This window comes from Primulina huaijiensis, chromosome 6 (assembly GCF_012295235.1).
Source record: "Primulina huaijiensis isolate GDHJ02 chromosome 6, ASM1229523v2, whole genome shotgun sequence".
Lineage (NCBI taxonomy): Eukaryota > Viridiplantae > Streptophyta > Magnoliopsida > Lamiales > Gesneriaceae > Primulina > Primulina huaijiensis.
The window spans coordinates 15,485,235-15,506,652 of record NC_133311.1 but is presented as its reverse complement, the minus strand read 5'-3'; the positions used below and the strand labels follow the sequence as shown (position 1 = coordinate 15,506,652).

Below are 21,418 nucleotides of genomic sequence, written 5' to 3'. Positions count from 1 at the left end.
ATAATTAAAAATAAATTTGAACATCTATTTTATAAAAATCTTTTATTTCTCGTTAAACACGTATTTTTATTTTAAAAACATACACACATTTTTAATAAGGTGTTTGGACTACTACTCAATCCAATAAATATTCAATTACTCAATCCAATAAATGAATGCCACATCAACGATTAGATACACATGATATCGAATTTATATACATATATATATATAAAAGTTGATATAAAAATGAAGACTTATGTAAATATGCATGATATATATATAATATTCAAAACCCGGACCTGTATTACCATATTTTGGGGGTAAGGGTCGGGTAGGAGAACGGTTTCCACGCCAAGAATTGGAAGCAAACGGAGCGTCAGCGCCATATCTTTCCCTCTGCCCCAATTTTTTTCCTCGTTTCATCGGCTCAAATTTCCAAATTATCGGCGCAATTCCTCTTAATTTCCCATCTGGGAGCGTTGAATCACGACGTCTCAAAGAACAATCGCTCCGGAACAGCAAAAGGTCAGTGGATTGACTGCAATGCTGCGCAAATGATTGTTTTTTAATCGTTTGGAAAATTTTGAGTTTTATCCTTATTAAAGACGAACAATTTCGAAACAGTTTATGTTCTGAAGTGCGATTAGCTCGCAGATGTTTGATTTTGTTTCCGATGTGGATTTCAGGTAATTGCTCGGGATAATTGCGTTTGATAATCTAGAGACGAAGATGAAATATTTGGGGGTAAAAATCATTGATCGATAGAGTTGTGCTGATGTTGTAGTTATTTTGACATTGTGCTTATTGTAGGCACTTATGCTTAGCTGGGTATAGCTCGTATCTGCTGCACTGTTTTATATTCTTAGTGTGAGTGCGTGCATTTTCATTTTTCTCCCCACTCTATTGGCACCTGTAGTATGCAATTGCAAAATCGTGTAGGTAGGAAATTTAGTAATAATGTTGGTAGAATGTACTAAAAGAAATTAGGAACTGCCAGAGTTTGTAATTTAGTGGATGGGACGTGAGAGTTTTCCATGCGAAGTTGTTTGGAAAGAAGTTAGAGTTTAAACAAGAGGGTGTAGAAGGAACATAGAGTAACTCTAACTCCATTGTTGTCCTCCTATATTTGAAAGAGAGCTTCGTTGGAGTTGTTTGGTTGATCGATGAGGTGCAATCAAACAGAATATTGGGATAGTTGAAGAATTTATTCCAATGCAGCTAAATAAGCCCAATAAAAATACTGCTGAAACCGTGAACGGTGAGGCGCCTGGCTTTTATACTCAATGGACTCAGCAGGATTCATTGGAAGCTGTGACCAGAAGCAGTGTTCCAGTGTGGGATTATGTAAATAACAATGTACCTTCACAGAGGGGTGAGTTCTCAATGGAATTTCTTCAGGGGTCTGCCACGGCTAGAGTTGTTTCTGCAGTGGACGGTGATGGTACCAACAACGAGAAGAGGGTCGGGGTGTCGGATGGGCAAATTCTTTATGAGGACCTTGCTAGAGTTCTTGGTTTAACAAGAATGAATTCTGAATGTGGCTCCGACCTCACGGAATTTGCTTCTGCTCAAGGGTCTATGACAGAAACTGAAAACGTTGTTTATGTGAATAAAGAAAGCACAAAATACAAGGATAATCTGGCAGGTGGGCATAAGCCCAGAAAGTCTGGAAGTGAGGTGTCTTGTAATCAGGCTTTTTTGGTGCCAAATATACCAATATTAAGCGAGTCGGAGTCCTCTAAATCTTTATATTCTTCTGGATTAGGAGCTTCAGAGGGCTCTCATTCTGGAAAAATGAAGTTTCTTTGCAGTTTTGGTGGCAAAATACTGCCACGACCAAGTGATGGAAAGCTCAGGTTCGTTGGGGGAGAGACCCGCATTATTTCAATCCCAAAGAATATCTCGTGGGAGGAATTGTCAAATAAAACTGGGAGAATTTTTAACCAGCCTCACTCAATCAAATACCAGCTTCCAGGTGAGGATCTTGACGCACTTATATCTGTGTCTTCCGATGAAGATATGCAAAACATGATTGAGGAATATTATGGTTCTGAGAATCCCGAAGGTTCTCTAAGACCACGCATATTCTTAATTCCTTCTGATGAACCTGAAACATATTGTGCACTTGATACTGGCTCAATTAAGCAAAGCGACCCTGGTAGTCACTATGTTATTGCCGTAAATGGTATAGCCGAGGCTGATCGCAGCTCTCAGAAATACAACAGCAGCCAGATTTCTGTTTGCGAAACAGTTCATTTGATGCCAAATTCAGAAAGCAATCCAAACTACGAAAAAATCTCATCGTCTCCTCTATGTCCGTTGGAAACCAATGATTGTCTTGGTGTTCCTCATCCAACTGAATTTTTGAGTGAGCCCCATAATTTGTTTAGTTCCCCTTCCTTGACTCATGTTCCTGGTAGATTGGCTGACTTGAAATTTGACAAGAAAACTGCGTTTAAAAGCACTGCATTACTTGGTAGTGTTGAAGATCCAGGTGCATTTGGCACTGTCCAAATGCCAATTCCGTCTGGAGAGTCCATGTGCTACGCTGATTCTCATGGTAATACTCTTCAAATGTCTCATTTGATTTTACAAGGGGAGAACTTGACTCCATCAGAACTAGAACACAATAACAGCATACCCAAGCAACACTGTCATGATGCTGTTGCAATCATGGAGAGGGAATTGGGACTAGAAAATCCTCTTCCTCAACCCGCTATGTCTGCGGGGATATTTTCAGCATCCAATAACTCATCTGGTTGCTATCGTGGAATGCCTCATGCCTTTTCTGATTCAAAGCTTCAGGAACAGGGGCAGAAATATGCTTGTTCTTCGCAGGAAGGTGCAACTCAGTCATTCTCATTGAACTTGGGAAGGCCTCAATCATCATCTCACATTGTAGAAGATGCTTTTCTAGGAAAGCCAGGGCAATTTCATGACAGCGTTGGCTTTATCAATGCTCAGCTTCAAACTAAAGAATCTAATGCAGAGCCATCCTTTCCTATTTCAGGGGATACATTGATCTCTCCTTTTGGCTCAGGTTTGTGGAAGAAGTTTGAATCGAATTATGATGCAAATAGTCATGTCGAGAAATGCCCATCAAAAAATGAGGATTTGAGAAAGCAAGGTTTTATGCTGAATGAAAATGAATGTAGCTCGAGATACGGTGGACAGAATAATCACGAATGCAATGGAAATTTTTCATATTGTGGAGAAAATCTTTTGTCAAGCAAGGTGCCTATGGTTGCCATGGAGCTAGCAAAAAAAATGGAAAATGTCAATGTCGAGGCAGCTCCCCTTGATTGTCTTGGCTCTCCAAAACAGGATCGTCGTATTTCTAGTTGCTTGGTCAATGTATCATCTGTAACTAACCCAACGACTTTAAATGATTCAGAAATCAAGCAATCCCATAGCAATTATATGGGGGAAACCTTTGGTGGAGTCACTAGAGCTGAAACAGAAAGCTACTCATCTTGGACCAGGAACTTAGAAGTGGGAGGGCTTATTCATAACTCTGAAGAACTGCATCCAGATGAAAACTGCTATGGCTATATACTTAGTGGATTATCTAGTGATCTGGTTTTATCTGAGGTTCTGGCGTGCGAATCTTTCGAGGGTTCAAGGGTTGTTGGAAATGAGCAGTGCAAGGTACGAAGACCAGAAGATTTGCATAGACAAGCAGCTTTAAATAATACCAATTTGAACAGAATGCCACATAATCATTCTTTGGTTCAGAATCATATGAGAGATTCTTTATACCCGAGAGAATTTTCCCTCCTCTATGATGAGTTGCCCAATAACTCTGACCGCAGGGTTGAAATGTCAGCCAATGTTGGACTTTCTGGCAAGCCCCGAGAATTACAAGATGTTTTAATATTTGATAACCCTGAGCTACATCAGCAGAAGAAGCCTTTTCCTGCTGCTCAGAACTTGGGTGTTGATTTATCACATGCTGAATTTCCCTCTCCGGACACTATTGCCTCAGAGGGATCATATGCTGTCAATATCCAATCTTCAACAGAAGCTCAGAGCCCTGTACATAATACTGTTGCAGAGGTGGTATTTGTTTTTTTTGTTTTTTGTTTTAATTTCATTCGGAATCCTAATTCATTGTTCCAACATTTAATATAACTTTTAAGTGACTTCTGCTGATGCAGGATGCCAATGCTGAGTGCGACGAAGAGGAATTGTTTAGTGATGCAATGATAGCTGAAATGGAAGCTGATTTATATGGGCTGCAGGTATAACTTATGTTTTTCTTGTTAAGAGCAATTTTTTAGCTTCTTAAATGTTTGCTAGTTGTCATTTTAATCATTTTTTAGTGTAATCTTATTTTTTAATGGCTGTGTTGGGAAAGTGGAAGAGACACTTGAGAAAGATTGTTTTGTTGCCTTACTAAGGAGTAAGGGGTAAGTGAACATCTTGGCAGATGTTGCCATCATTTTGTTCTTCAGACTGTCAATTGAATGTCGAGTTAGGATGATCTTTGACATTTTGTGTATGTTGAACTGATGATATCAACTAAGAGATTGATAGTTTTTTCTAGCCTCTGTTATTTAAATCGACTGGCTATGCTATTGACACATGGAAAACTTTATGCAAAAGTTGATCTTGGAAATCCCCTGCAAAGTGTAGAGCTCTGACGCAATGTGATGTATAAACTTATGTAAAGACTTCAGTTGACATTTGGAAAAACTCTCTATTTCCAGCCTATATTAGAAGTTATTAGAGCATCATTTGTTACCATAAGATAACTGAAGATCAATCAGATAAAATGTCTATATCATGCACGAGTTTTCTCCTGACACTAATCCGGTATTGAACTATTTTCCAGAAGTTGATTGATATCTGTAGAATGGAGTTGATTTTGTTTTGTGTGTATCTCTCTCAATTTTGGAGTATGTATCTTCATCAATTGCCAATTTATCTTGTCTGTGTGGAAATGTAGATCATAAAAAATGCTGATCTTGAAGAATTACGAGAGCTGGGATCTGGCATGTATGGAACGGTATATCATGGGAAATGGAGAGGAACAGATGTTGCCATTAAGAGAATTAAAAAGACCTGTTTTTTAGGAAAATCATCGGACCAAGAGCAGTTGGTGGGTCGTTTGTGTATTTTCTTTCAGCTGTCACTTTCCTGTGCGAAACCTTTGTACCACACACTAAAGTGAAAGTGATTTTTTTGTTGTGCCTTTGCAGACGAAAGACTTTTGGAGGGAAGCGCAAATCTTGTCAAATCTTCACCATCCAAATGTGGTTGCCTTTTATGGGGTGGTACCTGATGGGGCTGGGGGAACTTTAGCGACCGTGACAGAATTCATGGCCAATGGATCTCTTAGGAATGCTCTAATTAAGAAAGATAAGTATGGAAACTTTCCTTTCCTCCTTAATTCTGCATAATCTTGTTAATTATTTTGTACTTGACATTCTGAAAGTCCATATGGCAGGGTACTTGATCATCGTAAAAAGCTTATGATTGCCACGGATGCTGCATTTGGTATGGAGTACTTGCACTCAAAAAATATTGTCCATTTTGATCTGAAATGTGATAATCTGTTGGTAAACCTGAGAGATCTTCAGAGACCTATATGCAAGGTATTTTTTTATCGGTGATGTTGTGGACAACATTTTGAACTGTGTGTTAGCATTTTCCCTGTAAAGGTGCTGATTGCCATTGGGATGCCTCTGTTCATAAAACAATAAGCTGGAAGACATATTCAGTTATTAAGGGGAAAACTTTTTAAACCAATTGGGTTATTATTTTTATTTACTTTTCCTAATTTTGGTTGTTTCTGGAATTATAATTATCCGCCATTTTAGATTCTGTATTCAATAACTTAGGGCTTTGATAAGTGTTGAAGCAGTATGAATGCTAGCTACTTTTGATCGTTTTCACAAAATCGATGTTCGCGTGGCCTTTTTGGAGCACATGCAAATGCAATATTCACGTTTTTTGATAGGTTCTTTTTTGGGAGCAAAGAACTTGCATATAAGCTAAGAGTTCCTTGGCATAGTTTGTTTGTGTGGAACATAAAATTAAATTCTTCCTTCTTTCTCATGTTGTGTGCAGGACAAATATTACTAATATGAAATGACATTTTGTGATATTTTTTGGTTGTGTATGCATCAGATTTTCGCAATCGGGCTTTCTTCACCTGTAATATTCCTGACGATTAAGAAATTTTTTGTAGGTTGGAGATTTTGGACTGTCAAGAATAAAACGCAATACTCTTGTATCTGGCGGTGTACGAGGATCCCTTCCATGGATGGCACCCGAACTGTTGAATGGAAGCACCATCCGAGTATCTGAAAAGGTGAGGACCATTGTAATTATATGCCATGTTAGATCTTACAAATAATGCTTCTCAGTCACATCTGATAGAACCGGATGTTATAATTTGAGCTCAACAGGTTGATGTGTTTTCATTTGGCATATCACTCTGGGAGATTTTGACTGGGGAAGAACCTTACTCCAATATGCACTGTGGGGCAATAATTGGTAAGCCAACATTTTAATTGTGACACAAGATCAATTTGTGTAATGGAATTTTGATATTGGTTGCTTAAATGATAAGAATATTGGAATATATAAAAACGAGTCCATGATAAGGTAATTGTGACACAAGATCAATTTGAATAATGGAATTTTGATGTCGGTTGCTTAAATGATAACAATGTTGGAATATATAAAAACAAGTCCATGATAAGGTCCATGAGGAATTGAAAATGCTACTGAACTGGATTTTGTGGTGGACTTGATATAAATATGAAATTATTTCCTAATTATGCATCTAGGTGGAATCGTCAAGGATACTCTACGTCCCCCGGTGCCAGAATGGTGTGATCCGGATTGGCGGAAACTGATGGAACAATGCTGGTCAGCTGATCCAGATTCCCGGCCTTCATTTACTGAGATTGCTAATCATTTAAGATCAATGTCTGCTGCACTTCAGGCTAAAGGGAACACCAACCCAGTTCGGCAAATGAAGCCTAATATCCCATCTCAAAAGAATACAAATGCGTAGTTCTAACAGAGGTGAATACACATTATAGCCTCTTTGAACAGCTGCTGGGTCACAATTTTGTGTAGATGTATCTTCGTCCTTTCTGTTCATATTTTCTTCTCAAGTATATTGAATCGTTTTTTTCCTCATTCGTTTATTCTTTTGCCACCTGAATCCCTCTTGGAAGAGGGCATTTACGGTTCCGCCTTCCTCTAAAAGGTCGGCAGTTGCAGTTGCAGTGATTTTTCGGTTGGTGTTTTCTTGCTCGTTACATAGAGAAAATATGTTAATTGTCTTTTTGGTTCATGTGTTGTACCAAATACCTGTCATTGGCATGTAATATTGCAGTCAGAAAATTCTTAGCTGTGATTGACTGCAACTTCTTGAGTTGATTCTACTTTTTTCTATTGATGGAGTTGCTTGTCTTGCTGTGCTGTGTGATGGCAACGAGTGCTTCTTGCAACATTATGAAATTATAAACCATTCCTCGTATAAATTATTGACGTTTTTGGTTCTGGTTCATGCAAATTATCAAAAGACTCGAGAAAACATAACGTTATTAAAAATCATTGATAATTATATTAGAAAGTGTTGTGAACATTTGAAATTTTTACTGGTAGATAAATAAACTTGAAGTCAAATCTAGTTGATATAAATTAAACAATTTAATTATCTCTTATTATATCTATACCATCCTATTACAAAGAGGGAATATCTTAAATAATTAATTAGGCATGTCAACTTCAAAATTGCAATTATCGCTCTTATTTTTAATTAATTTACTAATTATTTTGTCTCATTATCTTTTTATATTTTTTATCTTATTGTTTTGAATTAATACAAATTAACGCAAAACTTTAAAATAAAATCAATTAATTACTGTATTTAACTCTAAAAATATTAATAATAAAAAGGATTAAATTAATCGCTATTACCTTTGGTAGGTTTGATATGATCATTTTCTACTCACAAAACCAACCCTTATTTTTAAAAAATTTAAAGTTTATTTCACATATATCTTAACTCAAATAAAAGAAACAAAGTTGCTCCGCAAATTGAAAATATTTTCAACCCAATCCTCATATCTGGTCTTGAATGTTATCTCTAGAACATCCTCCTCCCTAACTCGTATATAATGATATTCAGATCTCAACTCAATCTTCGAGTACACTGAAGTCTCCTATAACAATTCAAATAAATCTTCAATACCAGGTAGGGGATACTTAGTTTTAATTGCTACCTTATTCAGCTATCGATAATCAATACAAAGCAGTATCATTACATATTTCTTTTTCACAAATAGAATTGTTTCACTCCAAGACGATATACAAGGATGACTGTATCTCTTGTCCAACAAGTCTTGTACCGGGCTTTCAATTCTCTCAACTCTGCTAGTGTCATTATATAAGGAGCACAAGAAATAGGAGAAGCACTTGACATCAACTCAATCCCAAACCCAACCTCACAAACTAATGAGAATCCTGAAATCTCATCAGGAAAATCAGAAAACTCAACAACTATAGGTATCTCCTCTATTCTTACCTTCTTCTTTTTATCTATCATATCTACAACATAAATAAGATAGCCCTCATATTCATGCTTCAATAACCGAGAGCTCAGAATATCAAATACCAACGAAACATGGGGACGAGAACCATTCTCATAAAAGATCTAACGATATCTCTTATCTTTGTAAAAAAAATATACTATTCGTTGATAACAATCAACAGTCGCACAATATCTTCTCAAAACATCAATTCCCACAACAATCAAAATCAATCATCTTCATGATAATCATATCATATCTCAGCTCGTAGCCCTCATAAGAAATAATACAAATGATGTATCAACTATATAGTATGTCGAGACAGAAAGAGGCATTGGCAATTGATAAGGGCGCATATGATGCTTAACAACAAACCTCGACGATATAAAAATATGCGAGACACCTAAATTAACAAGAATATAAGTAGGATAAGAACATAAGTAACACTTACCCGCTATCATATCCTCTCGTGCCTTCTCGTTCAAGGCATACACATGTTCCTGTGGTGGACCATCTCCCAGCATATATGTATGTCCTCCAGAAGGTCATTGAGTATACTTCTGAGGCTATCATCCTCTATCTGAGGATTTGCCTCTATCACACTTAGACTCTTGCTGCCTCTCACGACTAGGAGATTGAATCGCCATATGGCCCACACTACCACACTCATAACACGTAATCTTGGTCTGTGTGCACTGTCTGATCAAATAAGGTCCACCACAATTAAAAATACATCACTACTCTAGACTTTCCTCTTTGTTCCTGAACAGACTGAGAACAACCTTCACAACTCTCAACACATCATGGATCAAATCGATGCTTCCCAGATGAGGATTAAGAAGAAGATGAACCCTTCTGAAATTTAAAGGAATGTCCATGTGGTCTCAGTGACGGCTCTCGTAATTTTCTCTGAGCCCTATACTCCTGCATTTCTAACTCAGCCATCTCAACTCTCATCACTACATCCCCAAACAATATCGGGGTTTTTTTATTGCACAAGATCAAACAACTCTAGCTTCAACCTTATCAGGAAATACCTCATCTTAGCAAGGGCATTCATAGAAGCATATGACACATACCTCAACAAAGCAGAATATCAAGACTCATACTCAGCAACAAACATATTCCTCTCTTTCAATCCCTCAAATTATCTCTCTTTCTTTTGTCTGTCTGTTATAAAAAAATCCTTATCAAGAAATTGGGATCGAAACACATCCCAATAGACAGTACGACCATGGGCTCTCAATCCAACCTCAGTCGTATGCCACAATAACAGTACATTCTTGAAAAGCTGGAATGTAGCTAATTATAACCAAGCATATCTAGCACACAGAACAGTCACAAATACATGGTCTATGCTCTCAATCGACTCATCTGCTGACTCCTCAATCTCAGAGCTATCAAATCTCAATGGAAGATAGCTGCTAAACTATGTCAGACTTAATTCACTAGACAATAAAGAATGCTTTGCAGATGCATGTCTCATAGGATGAGGTGGCAACAGATTTATTTGCCCAAACCCACTGTCAACCTTATCCATTTCCTCATGTCGATGTCCTTCTTTCCTAACTGTTGTCACTGAAATCAAATTGTTAACAATAACATTTAACAAAGCATAATGGACTATAATATGTATTGTTACCTGACAGAATGGACAAGTCGCTTTTAGTTTTCGTACATATAATCAAATGCTCATTTAATGTTTATTTCGCTTTTCCGATTTTAAGCTCTTAGCTTCTGAAAAACAAGTTGGTAGAACACTATGTAATCATTCTATATCTGGAATTTGTTGAACAACTTGATTTGCAGTACCCTTTTTAAATTTCTCATATTTGACTAATTGCATTGCGGTTGGAGTTTAATAGTTTAAACATGTGTATTTTATTTAAGACTTGCTCTGGTCTGATGAGAGATGATCACTTGCAACTAGAGTTCAAATAATCTACCGCTTGAACTTTTGATGTTCTGCCTGAACAGCTTGAATTGATCCATCGGTCTGAAAACCTAAAATTACAATCGATAAGGTCTGGATCCTAAAACATCTCGATGATGTTATTTGTCAATCACTAAAACTTAGGATAATATAAATATTCTAACAATTACCCTATTTTCAGTGATGACAAAATAATTATGTAACATATAATTTTGAAGAACAATTGTATTTAATTGAATAAATGAAATATCAATGTTACATGTACATAAAATAAAATCCTATTACACCTACAAAATAAAAAGTCCTATCATCTAAAACTTTAACCAAAACCGTCGCGCCATTGCCACAACCTCTTTTTTTTTTTTGCTTCATCAAACTTACGGCGATCCTCAGCCTTTTTGCCTTATGCTCTTCCACTCTCTCTTAATCTTCCTTTTTACATTTGTCTATACGTTGTTTGACTTGAGTAATCTGTCCTAACAGTTCAACATTCATGGTGACATATTTCTTCTTAGTGACAGTTTGATTTACGGCTAGCCTGAAACTTGTCTCTATTGAACTTAGCTCGCGAAGTACTTGGGCACAACTTCTTTTTGTGCATCAGCTGACCTGAATGCACCATAAATTACCATCTTCTTACCGGTCAGATTTTCTGGAAAAATAATCTGATCAACTTGCATGTCTGCACCGGTCTGATTGGTAGGCACTGATTCCAAATTTAGATCATCTTTAGCATAGACACCTTCTTACTCAACGGTTGGATCTTGGAGCATAGGAGAAGAGTGTTCCATCTTTGAGTGGTCAAAATCGATTGGAGAAAGTGACAAACAACCTCATCCACATAAATTAATGGAATCTTTGGGAGAACTTCAAATTGAATTGTCTATGGATGAGGGGAGGAAGGAACATTTGTAACCAATTCAACATGATTGTCTATTTCAGTGGCTTGAACTTGTTCTTACATTACTACTTTCTCAACAGCCCGATCCTTTGAAATTCTATCTGGAACATCATCAGAAGATGACCTCTCACCAACCTGACTTTTCCCTAAATCTAAAACAGCAGAAATCACATCTTCAGTTGTTGGGAGTTCATAATCCTACCACTTCACCTTTACCAACATTGACAAGGACAATGTGTCCATTTCAAGCGTACTGATGATGGCTACATCATTCTTGGCAATCGATCTATGAACAACAGAGTTCTCTCTTTTCTGTTGGATTAAGTACCATATGATTTCTTTCAATTTAAGCTCAATGAAGTCTCGCTGTTGGAGAGCTTCATAAATGACATATGTCTCTGCCCAACACAACATCTTCTTCTCAAGTGCTGCCACTGCTTTCACATTCTTCTGTTTTTTACGACCTCAAAATGAACAACAGTCCGGTAATCGATTTGGCTGTCAAACTCGCTCATCTTATCTTTGGAAATTTGATTAACTCGCTCCATAGCAAGATTGATGGCAACTTGAACAGATGAAATCTTGGGTTCTTCTTCAAGAATACCATTTCCCTTGGAGTATTTGAGATATTAAAGACCCAAACATAGAGTTCCTTTAAGATATTTAAGTATATGTTTAGCTACAATATAGTGAGTTTACTTAGGATTATCTTGAAAGTGAGCATATAAACAAACCACAAACATTATGTCTGATTGACTAACGGTCATATATAAGAGTGATCCAATTAATCATCTGTACATTGTTGTTTCCACTGAGATTCTCCCTTTATATTTATCTATCTTGATTGATGAGCTCATTGGAGTGACACCCACAACACAATTCTCTATGCTAAACTTCTTTAAAAAATCCAAGGTATATTTAGTCTGGTTGATGAAAATGTCTGTTTCAAGTTGCTTCACTTGCAACCCGGGGAAGAAATTTAATTATCCCAGTATGCTCATCTCAAAATGTTTCTATTTATCTTAGAGAATATCTCACAAAATTTAGGGTTAGCTAAACCAAATATTACGTCATCAATATAAATTTGCACAAATAATTAATAATCATTTTTAGTAAATTTAAACAATGTTTTATCTATGGTTCCAATCACACAGTCATGCTCAAGCAAAAAATTAGTCAATGTGTCATATCATGCACGAGGATATTGCTTTAAGACATTTAATATTTTGTCAAGTTTATAGACATAACTAGGATGAATATGAATAACAAAACTAGAAAGTTGTTCAACATACACTTACTCATTAAATAGATCGTTTAGAAATGTTGACTTAACATCTATTTGATACATTTTAAAGTACTTGAAGGCAGCAAATGTAAGAATTATTATGATGACCTCAAGTTTAGTTACATGAACAAATGATTCATCAAAATATATTTTTTATTATTTTTTTTAATGAAAAAATATTTCATTAAATGGGTAAAAAATTAATACAAGAACAATTATACTGGATATCCCCAAGAGAGATACAAAATACATAACTCGAATCACCTACCTTTCTAGATTACTATAGTACATTAATCGCATTCGGTATGTAACGAATATATACAATTTTAATCTTTTTAATAGTTTCTTCAACACAAGTAGTCTCATTCTCGAATATTGCTCGGTTCTGCGCGCTCCAGATATGATAAATAGTAGCAGAACACGCCAATAGCCTCAACTTGTTAAGCATAGACTTCCCACGGTAGACGCCTCTGAAGGCACGAATGATTGCAGTAGTCGAGCCCATCAATTTCTTTATACCAAGCCAATCACGAATTGCATCCCAGATTTTTTTAGCTAAAGGGCACGAAAAGAATAAATGGGCCATAGTTTGAAACTCACCTTTGCAAAGCACACATTATTTATCTTCAACAAAATCAAGCCGATATCAAGTAAGGAGTTTAGCATGCGCAAATAACCAAAGGACGGATATTTTATTCTTGTCTATAACATTGAGCTACAAGTCTAGCTTTATTTCTTACTACTGATCAACTCTCTTCCATTTTATTTCTAAAGACGAATCTAGCTCCAATAACATTTAGATTAATCGGTCGGGGAACTAGATATCAAATATTACTTCTCTCAAACTGATTAAGTGCTTTCGGCATTGCATTTATACACTGTGAATCCACACTAATCTTATGAGGTTCAAGTTGAGAAACAAATGCAGCATGTATGAACTCATCTAACATTTACATTCTAATTTTAAGATGAGCGGTCGAATTACCGATGACCAGCTTGAGTGGATGATTCTTATTCCACCGCAGGATTAGTCTACATGGGCTTGGATCTGGCTGTTGGACCGTTGTATCTTCATTATTTTCTGTAGCATCCTCTTCTTGATGTATTTTTGGTTGGTTCTTGTTCACCGACTCAACTTAGCCAACAGCTTGATTATGAACTGTTTCTTCATTGCTGATTGTAGGGGTGGGCGTTTATTCTCGAGTACTGGGTACCCGATCGGATAGAACCTGATCGGCCGGGTATTTTTAAAATAAATCGGGTTTGTCTGGTACCCGACATTATCGGGTTCGGGTATTTTACCGATACCTGAATTTTTTTTTTATGAGTATATCCGTCTATTCAACTAAAAAAAACATGTATTTTTTTGTGGCTAGTTATAATCCGATATAATGACAAATGATTAATCGTAAAATGATATAATGACATGATTTTTTATGAAATGTGAAAAATACCTGTGTTTTTTTAATTTACTAGCCATAATATGATATAATGACTAGTCATAACTCGATATAATAACATGATTTTTTGTGGAATGTGAAAAATACATATATTTTATCAAAAAAATAGTAAAAAAATTTTAAAAAAAGGTTTGTTTTTGCCGGGTATCCGAAAATACCAGAAAATTTTTGATCATGTCGGATACCCGAACCCGAAAACCCGACCCGCGCCCACCCCTAGCTGATTGGACTAGTCGTTCTTCTTAAATTTATCCCATGATAATTTCTCGAATCATGTTAATGTCATTCAATCTATTTCTCGAATCATGTATATTATTGTTATTATTATAATGATAAATGAAAGACTCGTTAAAGACAACACGTACAGATGTTTTTATAAAAATGTTCCAAGTCACGCCCCCTGACTTGATTTTTATTAATTTTTTTTTAAAAGATAACAAATTTTTTTAGGGGGAATTGATGCTCAGTCCCCAAACCAAAGTGGGTTTTGCCTCAACTCCCTGGAGAGAGAAAAGGTCTTTTAAAATACCAAAAATATCCTCATCTCATATTTTAATTTTAATTGATCCTCACGTTTTCAAAATGGTATCAGAGCCTAGGTTGATTTATTTCAAACACAAAATTTATTGTTACAAAGAAACGAAATGTTTGAGGAGGAGAATTTCGAAAATTATGAATCCGAACTTAGGTTCGAGAAAAATAATTAACAAGAATTATTCCAATATTTGGGAATATAAACAAGGGAATCTAACTATTGTTAGATATCAGAAACAGAAAGGGGAGCATCAGCATCCTCAGGTAAAATTATGATTCAATCTAATAAGTTTATGGAAATTATACCAGATTCTTCTAAGCTCTCTTTAGATCTTAGAGAAATTCAGAAAACAGTACAAAATTATGGTAATATGCTATATTTTGTACCACAACGAGTTGAAAAAATCCTTGAAAACCAGGAAGAAATTCTTGGAATACTAAAGGATATTCAAACAAGAATTCAGAAACTAGAACAACAACCAAGTTCTAGTAAAAGATCTTCAGGAGGATGGTTACCACCATCATTTGGTACTGAACCTTTGTTACATCAACAAGGAAAGGCCAGAGTGGTGTCAAAACCTTTGACTGAAGAAGAGAAGATGATCAATCTAATTAAGTCTGTCTCAGAAAAGAAATTAATCTGATGACAACTTTAGAAAGGATTGGTCTGGATGATCTACAAGAACTTGCGGAATCTTTCGCAAATCTCAAAGTTGTGGATCTAAAGATGAACACAGCAGGAGGTGAAACACCTGCTATAACCTGGTCATCTTCACAGGAACTACCAAGGGAAAGTGTGGGATCTCAAAATATACACATGAGAGAATCTCAGACTGATTTCCATACTGGTGGAGGTTCACACCCTGCGGGAACAAGGACAAGGAGAAATCAAATTCCCTTGCACCAAACCCCCTATGGGAAAACTGTTTTAGATCCTATACATCCTTACGGGGTTATGCTTAACCTTGATGTATTAGATTTCAAAAACAGAGAAGAACTCATAGATGATTGGACATCTGCTATGAGAATTGCAGCAGGAACACTTGATCTCAACAGACAAGGATTCATCAAACTCCTAGAAATGAGCCTTATGGGATCAGTGAAAATTGCTTGGGACATGACTTCGGTGGAAACTAAAGAGTCGGTCCTAGCTGGAGAATCTCTAAGCGAGATAGCGGGAAGAATGGCTACCCTATTTAAAGCACAATTTATAGGGGTAGACTATTTTAATAGTCAAGACACAGAGAAGAGGAAGAAATATACTCAAGCTCTGTATAGTCTTGAATTACATGACATCTGTTTAGTGGATGAATACATTATGTTATTTACCAAATATAGATGGAATTCAGGAGTCGAAGAAGATATAGCTATGCAGCTTTTCTTCGCAAAAATGCCCAGTCCCTGGAGAGAAATGCTCATAAGGGAATATGTACCTGGAAATCCAGATACATTGGCGCGAAGAGCTTCTTTCCTTAAAGGAAAATTGGCGGAATGGTGCCATTTGGCAGCATTACAAAAGAATTACAAGCGATTAAGGGGTATTAATAAACGTACGCCTTTGTGTTGTAAAGAAAATGATCTTCCAACAATTATTGGAACTAAATCACAAAAGCATAAAAGAAAAAGTTTTAGGACTCATCCTTATACTAGAAGGGGAAGGAGTTCTTGGAAACCAAGAACAATATGGTCTAGACAAAAAGCCAGATCTTATCAATCTGGACAAAGAAGCGGACCATCAAGAAGTAGGATATCCTCCCAGGCATCGAGTACATCTCGGAGCACAGGAAGAACACCTACAAAGAAAACGTTCAGAAGGGCTCACACACGAGCTAATGAGAGTTTTAAAGACTGTAATTGCTGGACATGTCGAGCAAGAGGACACATCTCAACTAACTGTCAAGAAAATGAAAAAAGAGGTATTAAATGCTTCGATCCAACTCCGGATATCGAAGAAGCAGTTTATTACCAAGATCTTATTCAGGTATACCGATTTGAGGACATTACCTCAGATGAGAGTATAGATGAAGAAGAAGAGGTTTTAAGTCAGGGAGAATCCGATGGAACTGAATCGGAATCTGACTGAAAACGAGGTGTTTCGACACGAAACACATGAGGATTTGTCTGGGTTCTTTAGCCAGACAACAATATCGAATAATATGGTTCAAAGAATCATGAAAGAAAATCCAAGTCTACAGAGATACCAAGGATTCGCTGCAGGACAGGTAGAAAAGTTCTTAGGAAATCTTGGCCTAAGAAACAGAAAGCATCATCTAATCTATAAAGTCTCCAGAAGGGAAATGGCAATCCCAATGGAACTTACGGGAAATAGAATGGAGATGCAATTAATTCCTTCTGAAGAAATAAAGGAGGAATTACAAAAACTCAAGATCGAAGTAGCAAGGACTATGTCCTGGATTCATATTGGAGCAATCCAAATTATGATACAAGCTACTTTCAAAGAAGGTATTGATTCACCCATTGATATTGCTATATGCGATAAAAGAATGGGGAACCTTCAAGATTCAGTACTGGGAACTATCTCAGGAAATCTCTGTGCAGGAAAGATTGTAGGAGTTATCTATCCACGAATAGCTTACAACCTGGCAGATCGAGATTTTAGCCGAGCCTTGACATTACATCAAAATTTCAAGGAGAAAAGGCTAATGAAGGAAGGTAACAGACCATATTCTATTACCTATCAAATCTCATATGCTTTATCTAAGACACATCATTCAGAGTTGTTTATTAGAAATGAGTTTATTGAGATACCAGAAATATTTGGAAAAGTTGCTCAGGCAATTTATCCAGAACGAGTTGAGTTTCCAGTAATACAGGAGACAGATATCCAAATACAAGACAAACAGATTCTACAAAGGAATCAAAGTCTTATATTGGAATCAAGAAGACTATCTTTTCAAGGAGATAGGATTACAAGCTACAGATGGGGAAAAACCCCTGTTCAAGAAATCCAACATGAGCTAAAAAGTTTTTCAACAATAGGAAAGCTTAGATGCCCAGAAGGGTGGAAAGAAGTTGAAATAGTATTTGATATTACGAAACAAAGTAATCAATTTCCTTGTAATACCATCTACTATTTAGAACAACCTATGATAGGAACTTACCAAGGAATGATCCAAGTTGGAGAATTGGAAGTTCGTATCACAGGAAGTCTAGGAAAAGAATCAGATCAACTGATTCTTGGACTAGAGTTTCTGGAGGAACATAAACCTTGGAAACGTCTAGAGTATGTAATGGAGTTTATGGCAGAAGATAAGATGTGGAAAATCCAATGACCACAAGTCCATTCTCCATATACGTTCCAGTCGGAATGTTATATGAACAATATAAAGCAGAATATTTTGCTGCTTATATTGATTCAGGTGCTGGTATTTGTACAGCAAAACGAGGAGTTTTTCCAACAAGTTTGGCAGAAGAATTACCAAAGATTGCTGGAAGAGATTTTTCCAGAACAATCTTAATCTTATGTAAAGGGATTAAGATGACTGAAATAATGATTAGCGGTGCTGGGCAAACACCTTGGTATAAGGTGAAGACACCACCAATTTATTTTCATGATACAGGAGCTGACATTTTACTAGGAAACAATTTCCTACAAATGTTAAAATCCTATACTCAAGAAAATGAGACAAGAAAATTAGTGTTTACAACTCCTTGTAACCACAAAATCATAGTCCAGAGACTAAGAGAGGCATTTTACAGAAAATTGCCAATCCAGTTTCGCAGCAAGCGTGGTGATTCAGGACAACTTCTGAACCCAAACATGAAAGACTCTAGAAGGTTTGGAGAAACAATGCTCCAGTTAAGAGCAGATAAAGAACTCCAACCAGAAGAGATAGAATGCCTTAAGATAGCTCTATATAAAAATGAAGTAGAGTTTGAATCCAAGGTATCCCTGGAAGATGTCAAGAAGAGGATCAAGGAAAATTATAATGAAGATCCCTTGGCATGGTGGGACAGAAATCAACTCAAAGCTTGCCTTAAAATTAAGGAAGGCAAAGAGTATGAATTTGTCCGCTGCAAGCCTATCCCAATGAATATCATTGACCAAAGGGATATGCAGATTATAATCAAGGAACATTTGGACCTTGGATTAATCAAAGCAGGAGTGTCACCATATAGAAGTCCAGGTTTTCTGGTAAGGAATCATGGTGAGATAAAACGAGAAAAACCCAGATTAGTTATTAATTATCAAGAAATTAATAAGATTCTGGAGTTTGATGGGTATTTTATACCTAGTAGAGAACATCTAATAAGTTGCATACGTAACGCTAAGATATTCTCTAAGTTCGACTGTAAGTCTGGATTTTACCAGATTAGGATGCAAGAAGAAAGTAAGAAATTCACAGCTTTCTCTACACCTCAGGGACATTATATTTGGGAAGTATTACCAATGGGATTGGCTAATTCACCCCAGATATTTCAAAGAAAAATGGACAATCTTTTTAAAGATTATTTTAAGTTTATGTTTGTTTATATTGATGATGTTTTAATAGCATCTAAAGATATGAATGAACATGTTAAGCATTTGGAGATTTTCTCCAATGTCTGTAAAAGAGAAGGACTGGTCTTATCTGAAAAGAAAGCAGTCATTGCAACAAGGAAGATTGAATTCCTCGGAATTGAAATCGATGAATCAGGAATTATTCTGCAAGAACACATAGTGGAAAAAGTGCAGAATTTTCCAGAAAGACTCAACGACAAGAAGCAACTTCAAAGTTTTTTAGGAGTTGTTAATTTTGCTGGGATGTTTATTAAAAACCTAGCAAAACACAGGAAAATCTTTAGTCCATTATTGAAAAAAGATGCTAGATATATATGGACAGATGAACACACAAAAGGACTAGGTCAATTAAAGAAGATTTGTAAGAATCTTCCAAAAATGGCTATTCCTCAAGATGAGGATAATCTGGTATTGTATACCGATGCCAGTGATCATTGGTGAGCAGCAGTTCTTACTAAGCTCACACCAGAGGGAGAACAACCATGCAGATATTGTAACGGTTTATTCTCAGATGCAGAAGCCATAAGATGACATATCAACGAAAAAGAATTTTATTCAGTAAAAAGAGCTTTTGAAAAATGGCCATTATTTTTACTTGCAAAGAAATTCACTTTGAAAGTTGATAACACACAGGTGAAAGCGTTCTTAAGGAATAGAATTGAATCTAAACCTGAGAAGGCCAGATTATTAAGATGGCAGGCATTATGTCAAAATTATATTTTTGATATTATGATAATTAAATCTCATGAAAATATTCTTGCAGATTTTTTAACAAGAGATGGACAGCATTGACATTGATGCTATTATCAAGATGCAGAGGCATTTGAGGGAACACCTTGAAATGCTTCAAACCGAGTTCAACAAGTTGGCCGTAAACGCAGAAGTTGCGGGAAGGCTACAACAAGCCGATAAGAGAATTGTCTCTGATCGAATTACAGGATGTTTACAGGCATATACTCAGTTATGGTCTGTAATGCAAAGGCCTATCCTCCAAGGTATTGAGAAACCATTGGTTTCCCAAATGGAGAGTTTTCGAGTACAGGACTCTATACCTGTAGCGGGGGATTCAAATACCCCTTGCACAAGTGTTAAGTCGGGATCATCCCCGGATGAGTCGGCTAAAACAAAAATTGAGACTCCTGATCCTTATTTTGAGTCTTCAAGTCAACCCTCCACCTCGGGGATCGAAGAGGGAGAGATCAACCTTAGGCCTCGTACTGACAAAGGCAAAACTAAGGTTGGTACTAATGAAAATGCAATTTCTCCATTCCAGGTTTACCAACAGAATTGGGAGAAATTAAACACAAGAATTGGCATCAACCCAGCCATGGTTCGAGTTGATATTGCAGGAAAATATCCTAGGGTATGGATGAAACAAAATTCATATCCAAAGGAGGTCAAAGCCTGGTATGAATTTGGGGCTCTTGCCTCAGTTTATACTACTTCGCCCAGCTTCCCGGAGATATCAGCATTACCAAAATGGATTCAGGAAGCTGTTCATGAGACTTGGGCAAATAATGATCATTTGTCCAGAGGAGATGTTTTGGAGCTATACTTTTTCAGTGCAGCACCAGAACCAGCAGGAAAAGGCTCACACGAAGCCTTTCATTTTATCAAGCTAAGGAGGCCAGACATGAATTCTCAAAAATTTATAAAGGATCCTCCTACAAATGAAACCCCCTTAGTCTCTTCATTTAATGAAGATGATATGTCTACCAGGAGAGCATGGGGTATCTGGGTCTGTCTCACAGAGATGGACAAAGTCAAGTTTCCATTTAAGTTTTACCAAAATTCTTTAAATGGATCATTCCTGTTAAACACTATGACAGGAAAAACTACAAGCTTTGCAGAAGATCTATTCGAAAAGAAAAGAAATCTTCTATGGAACAGCAAGATGCCGGCAAGTAAAGAGACTCGCCGAAAGTTCTGTAATATGGCACACATAGGAAGATGGTCAGAAAACATCTGCCTTGAATGCCAGAATCAGAAAGAACCGGAATTCGGTAAAGGTTTCAAACCGAGATCTGATCGGAAACATTTTACCGAAGCAAGGACAAGTGGGGAAGGACCACATTCACATTTTCCTCGAGGATACAAAAAGCCGAAGATTCCTCGACAAAATTAAAGGGGAGATGTGACTAAACCCACTCACCAAAAAGAAAATCCACCATGTAAGTGGAAGGACAGGACCACCAATAATCGGTGGAAAAATGACAAAGAACATCGGATACCTTATCTTTAAAGATAAA

General features: G+C 36.7%; 1 protein-coding gene across 1 annotated transcript; it reads left to right on the top strand.

Annotated features, from left to right (window-relative positions):
* The first annotated feature begins 282 nt into the window (after nucleotides 1-282).
* Nucleotides 283-7,375, top strand: LOC140979668 (uncharacterized). Its single transcript, XM_073445173.1, has 9 exons — nucleotides 283-507; nucleotides 669-4,038; nucleotides 4,140-4,223; nucleotides 4,931-5,083; nucleotides 5,184-5,347; nucleotides 5,432-5,579; nucleotides 6,176-6,298; nucleotides 6,396-6,483; nucleotides 6,780-7,375. The coding sequence occupies exons 2-9, from the start codon at nucleotides 1,195-1,197 to the stop codon at nucleotides 7,007-7,009; spliced, it is 3,834 nt and encodes a 1,277-aa protein (XP_073301274.1). The 5' UTR covers nucleotides 283-507; nucleotides 669-1,194; the 3' UTR covers nucleotides 7,010-7,375.
* Nucleotides 7,376-21,418: the final 14,043 nt, after the last annotated feature.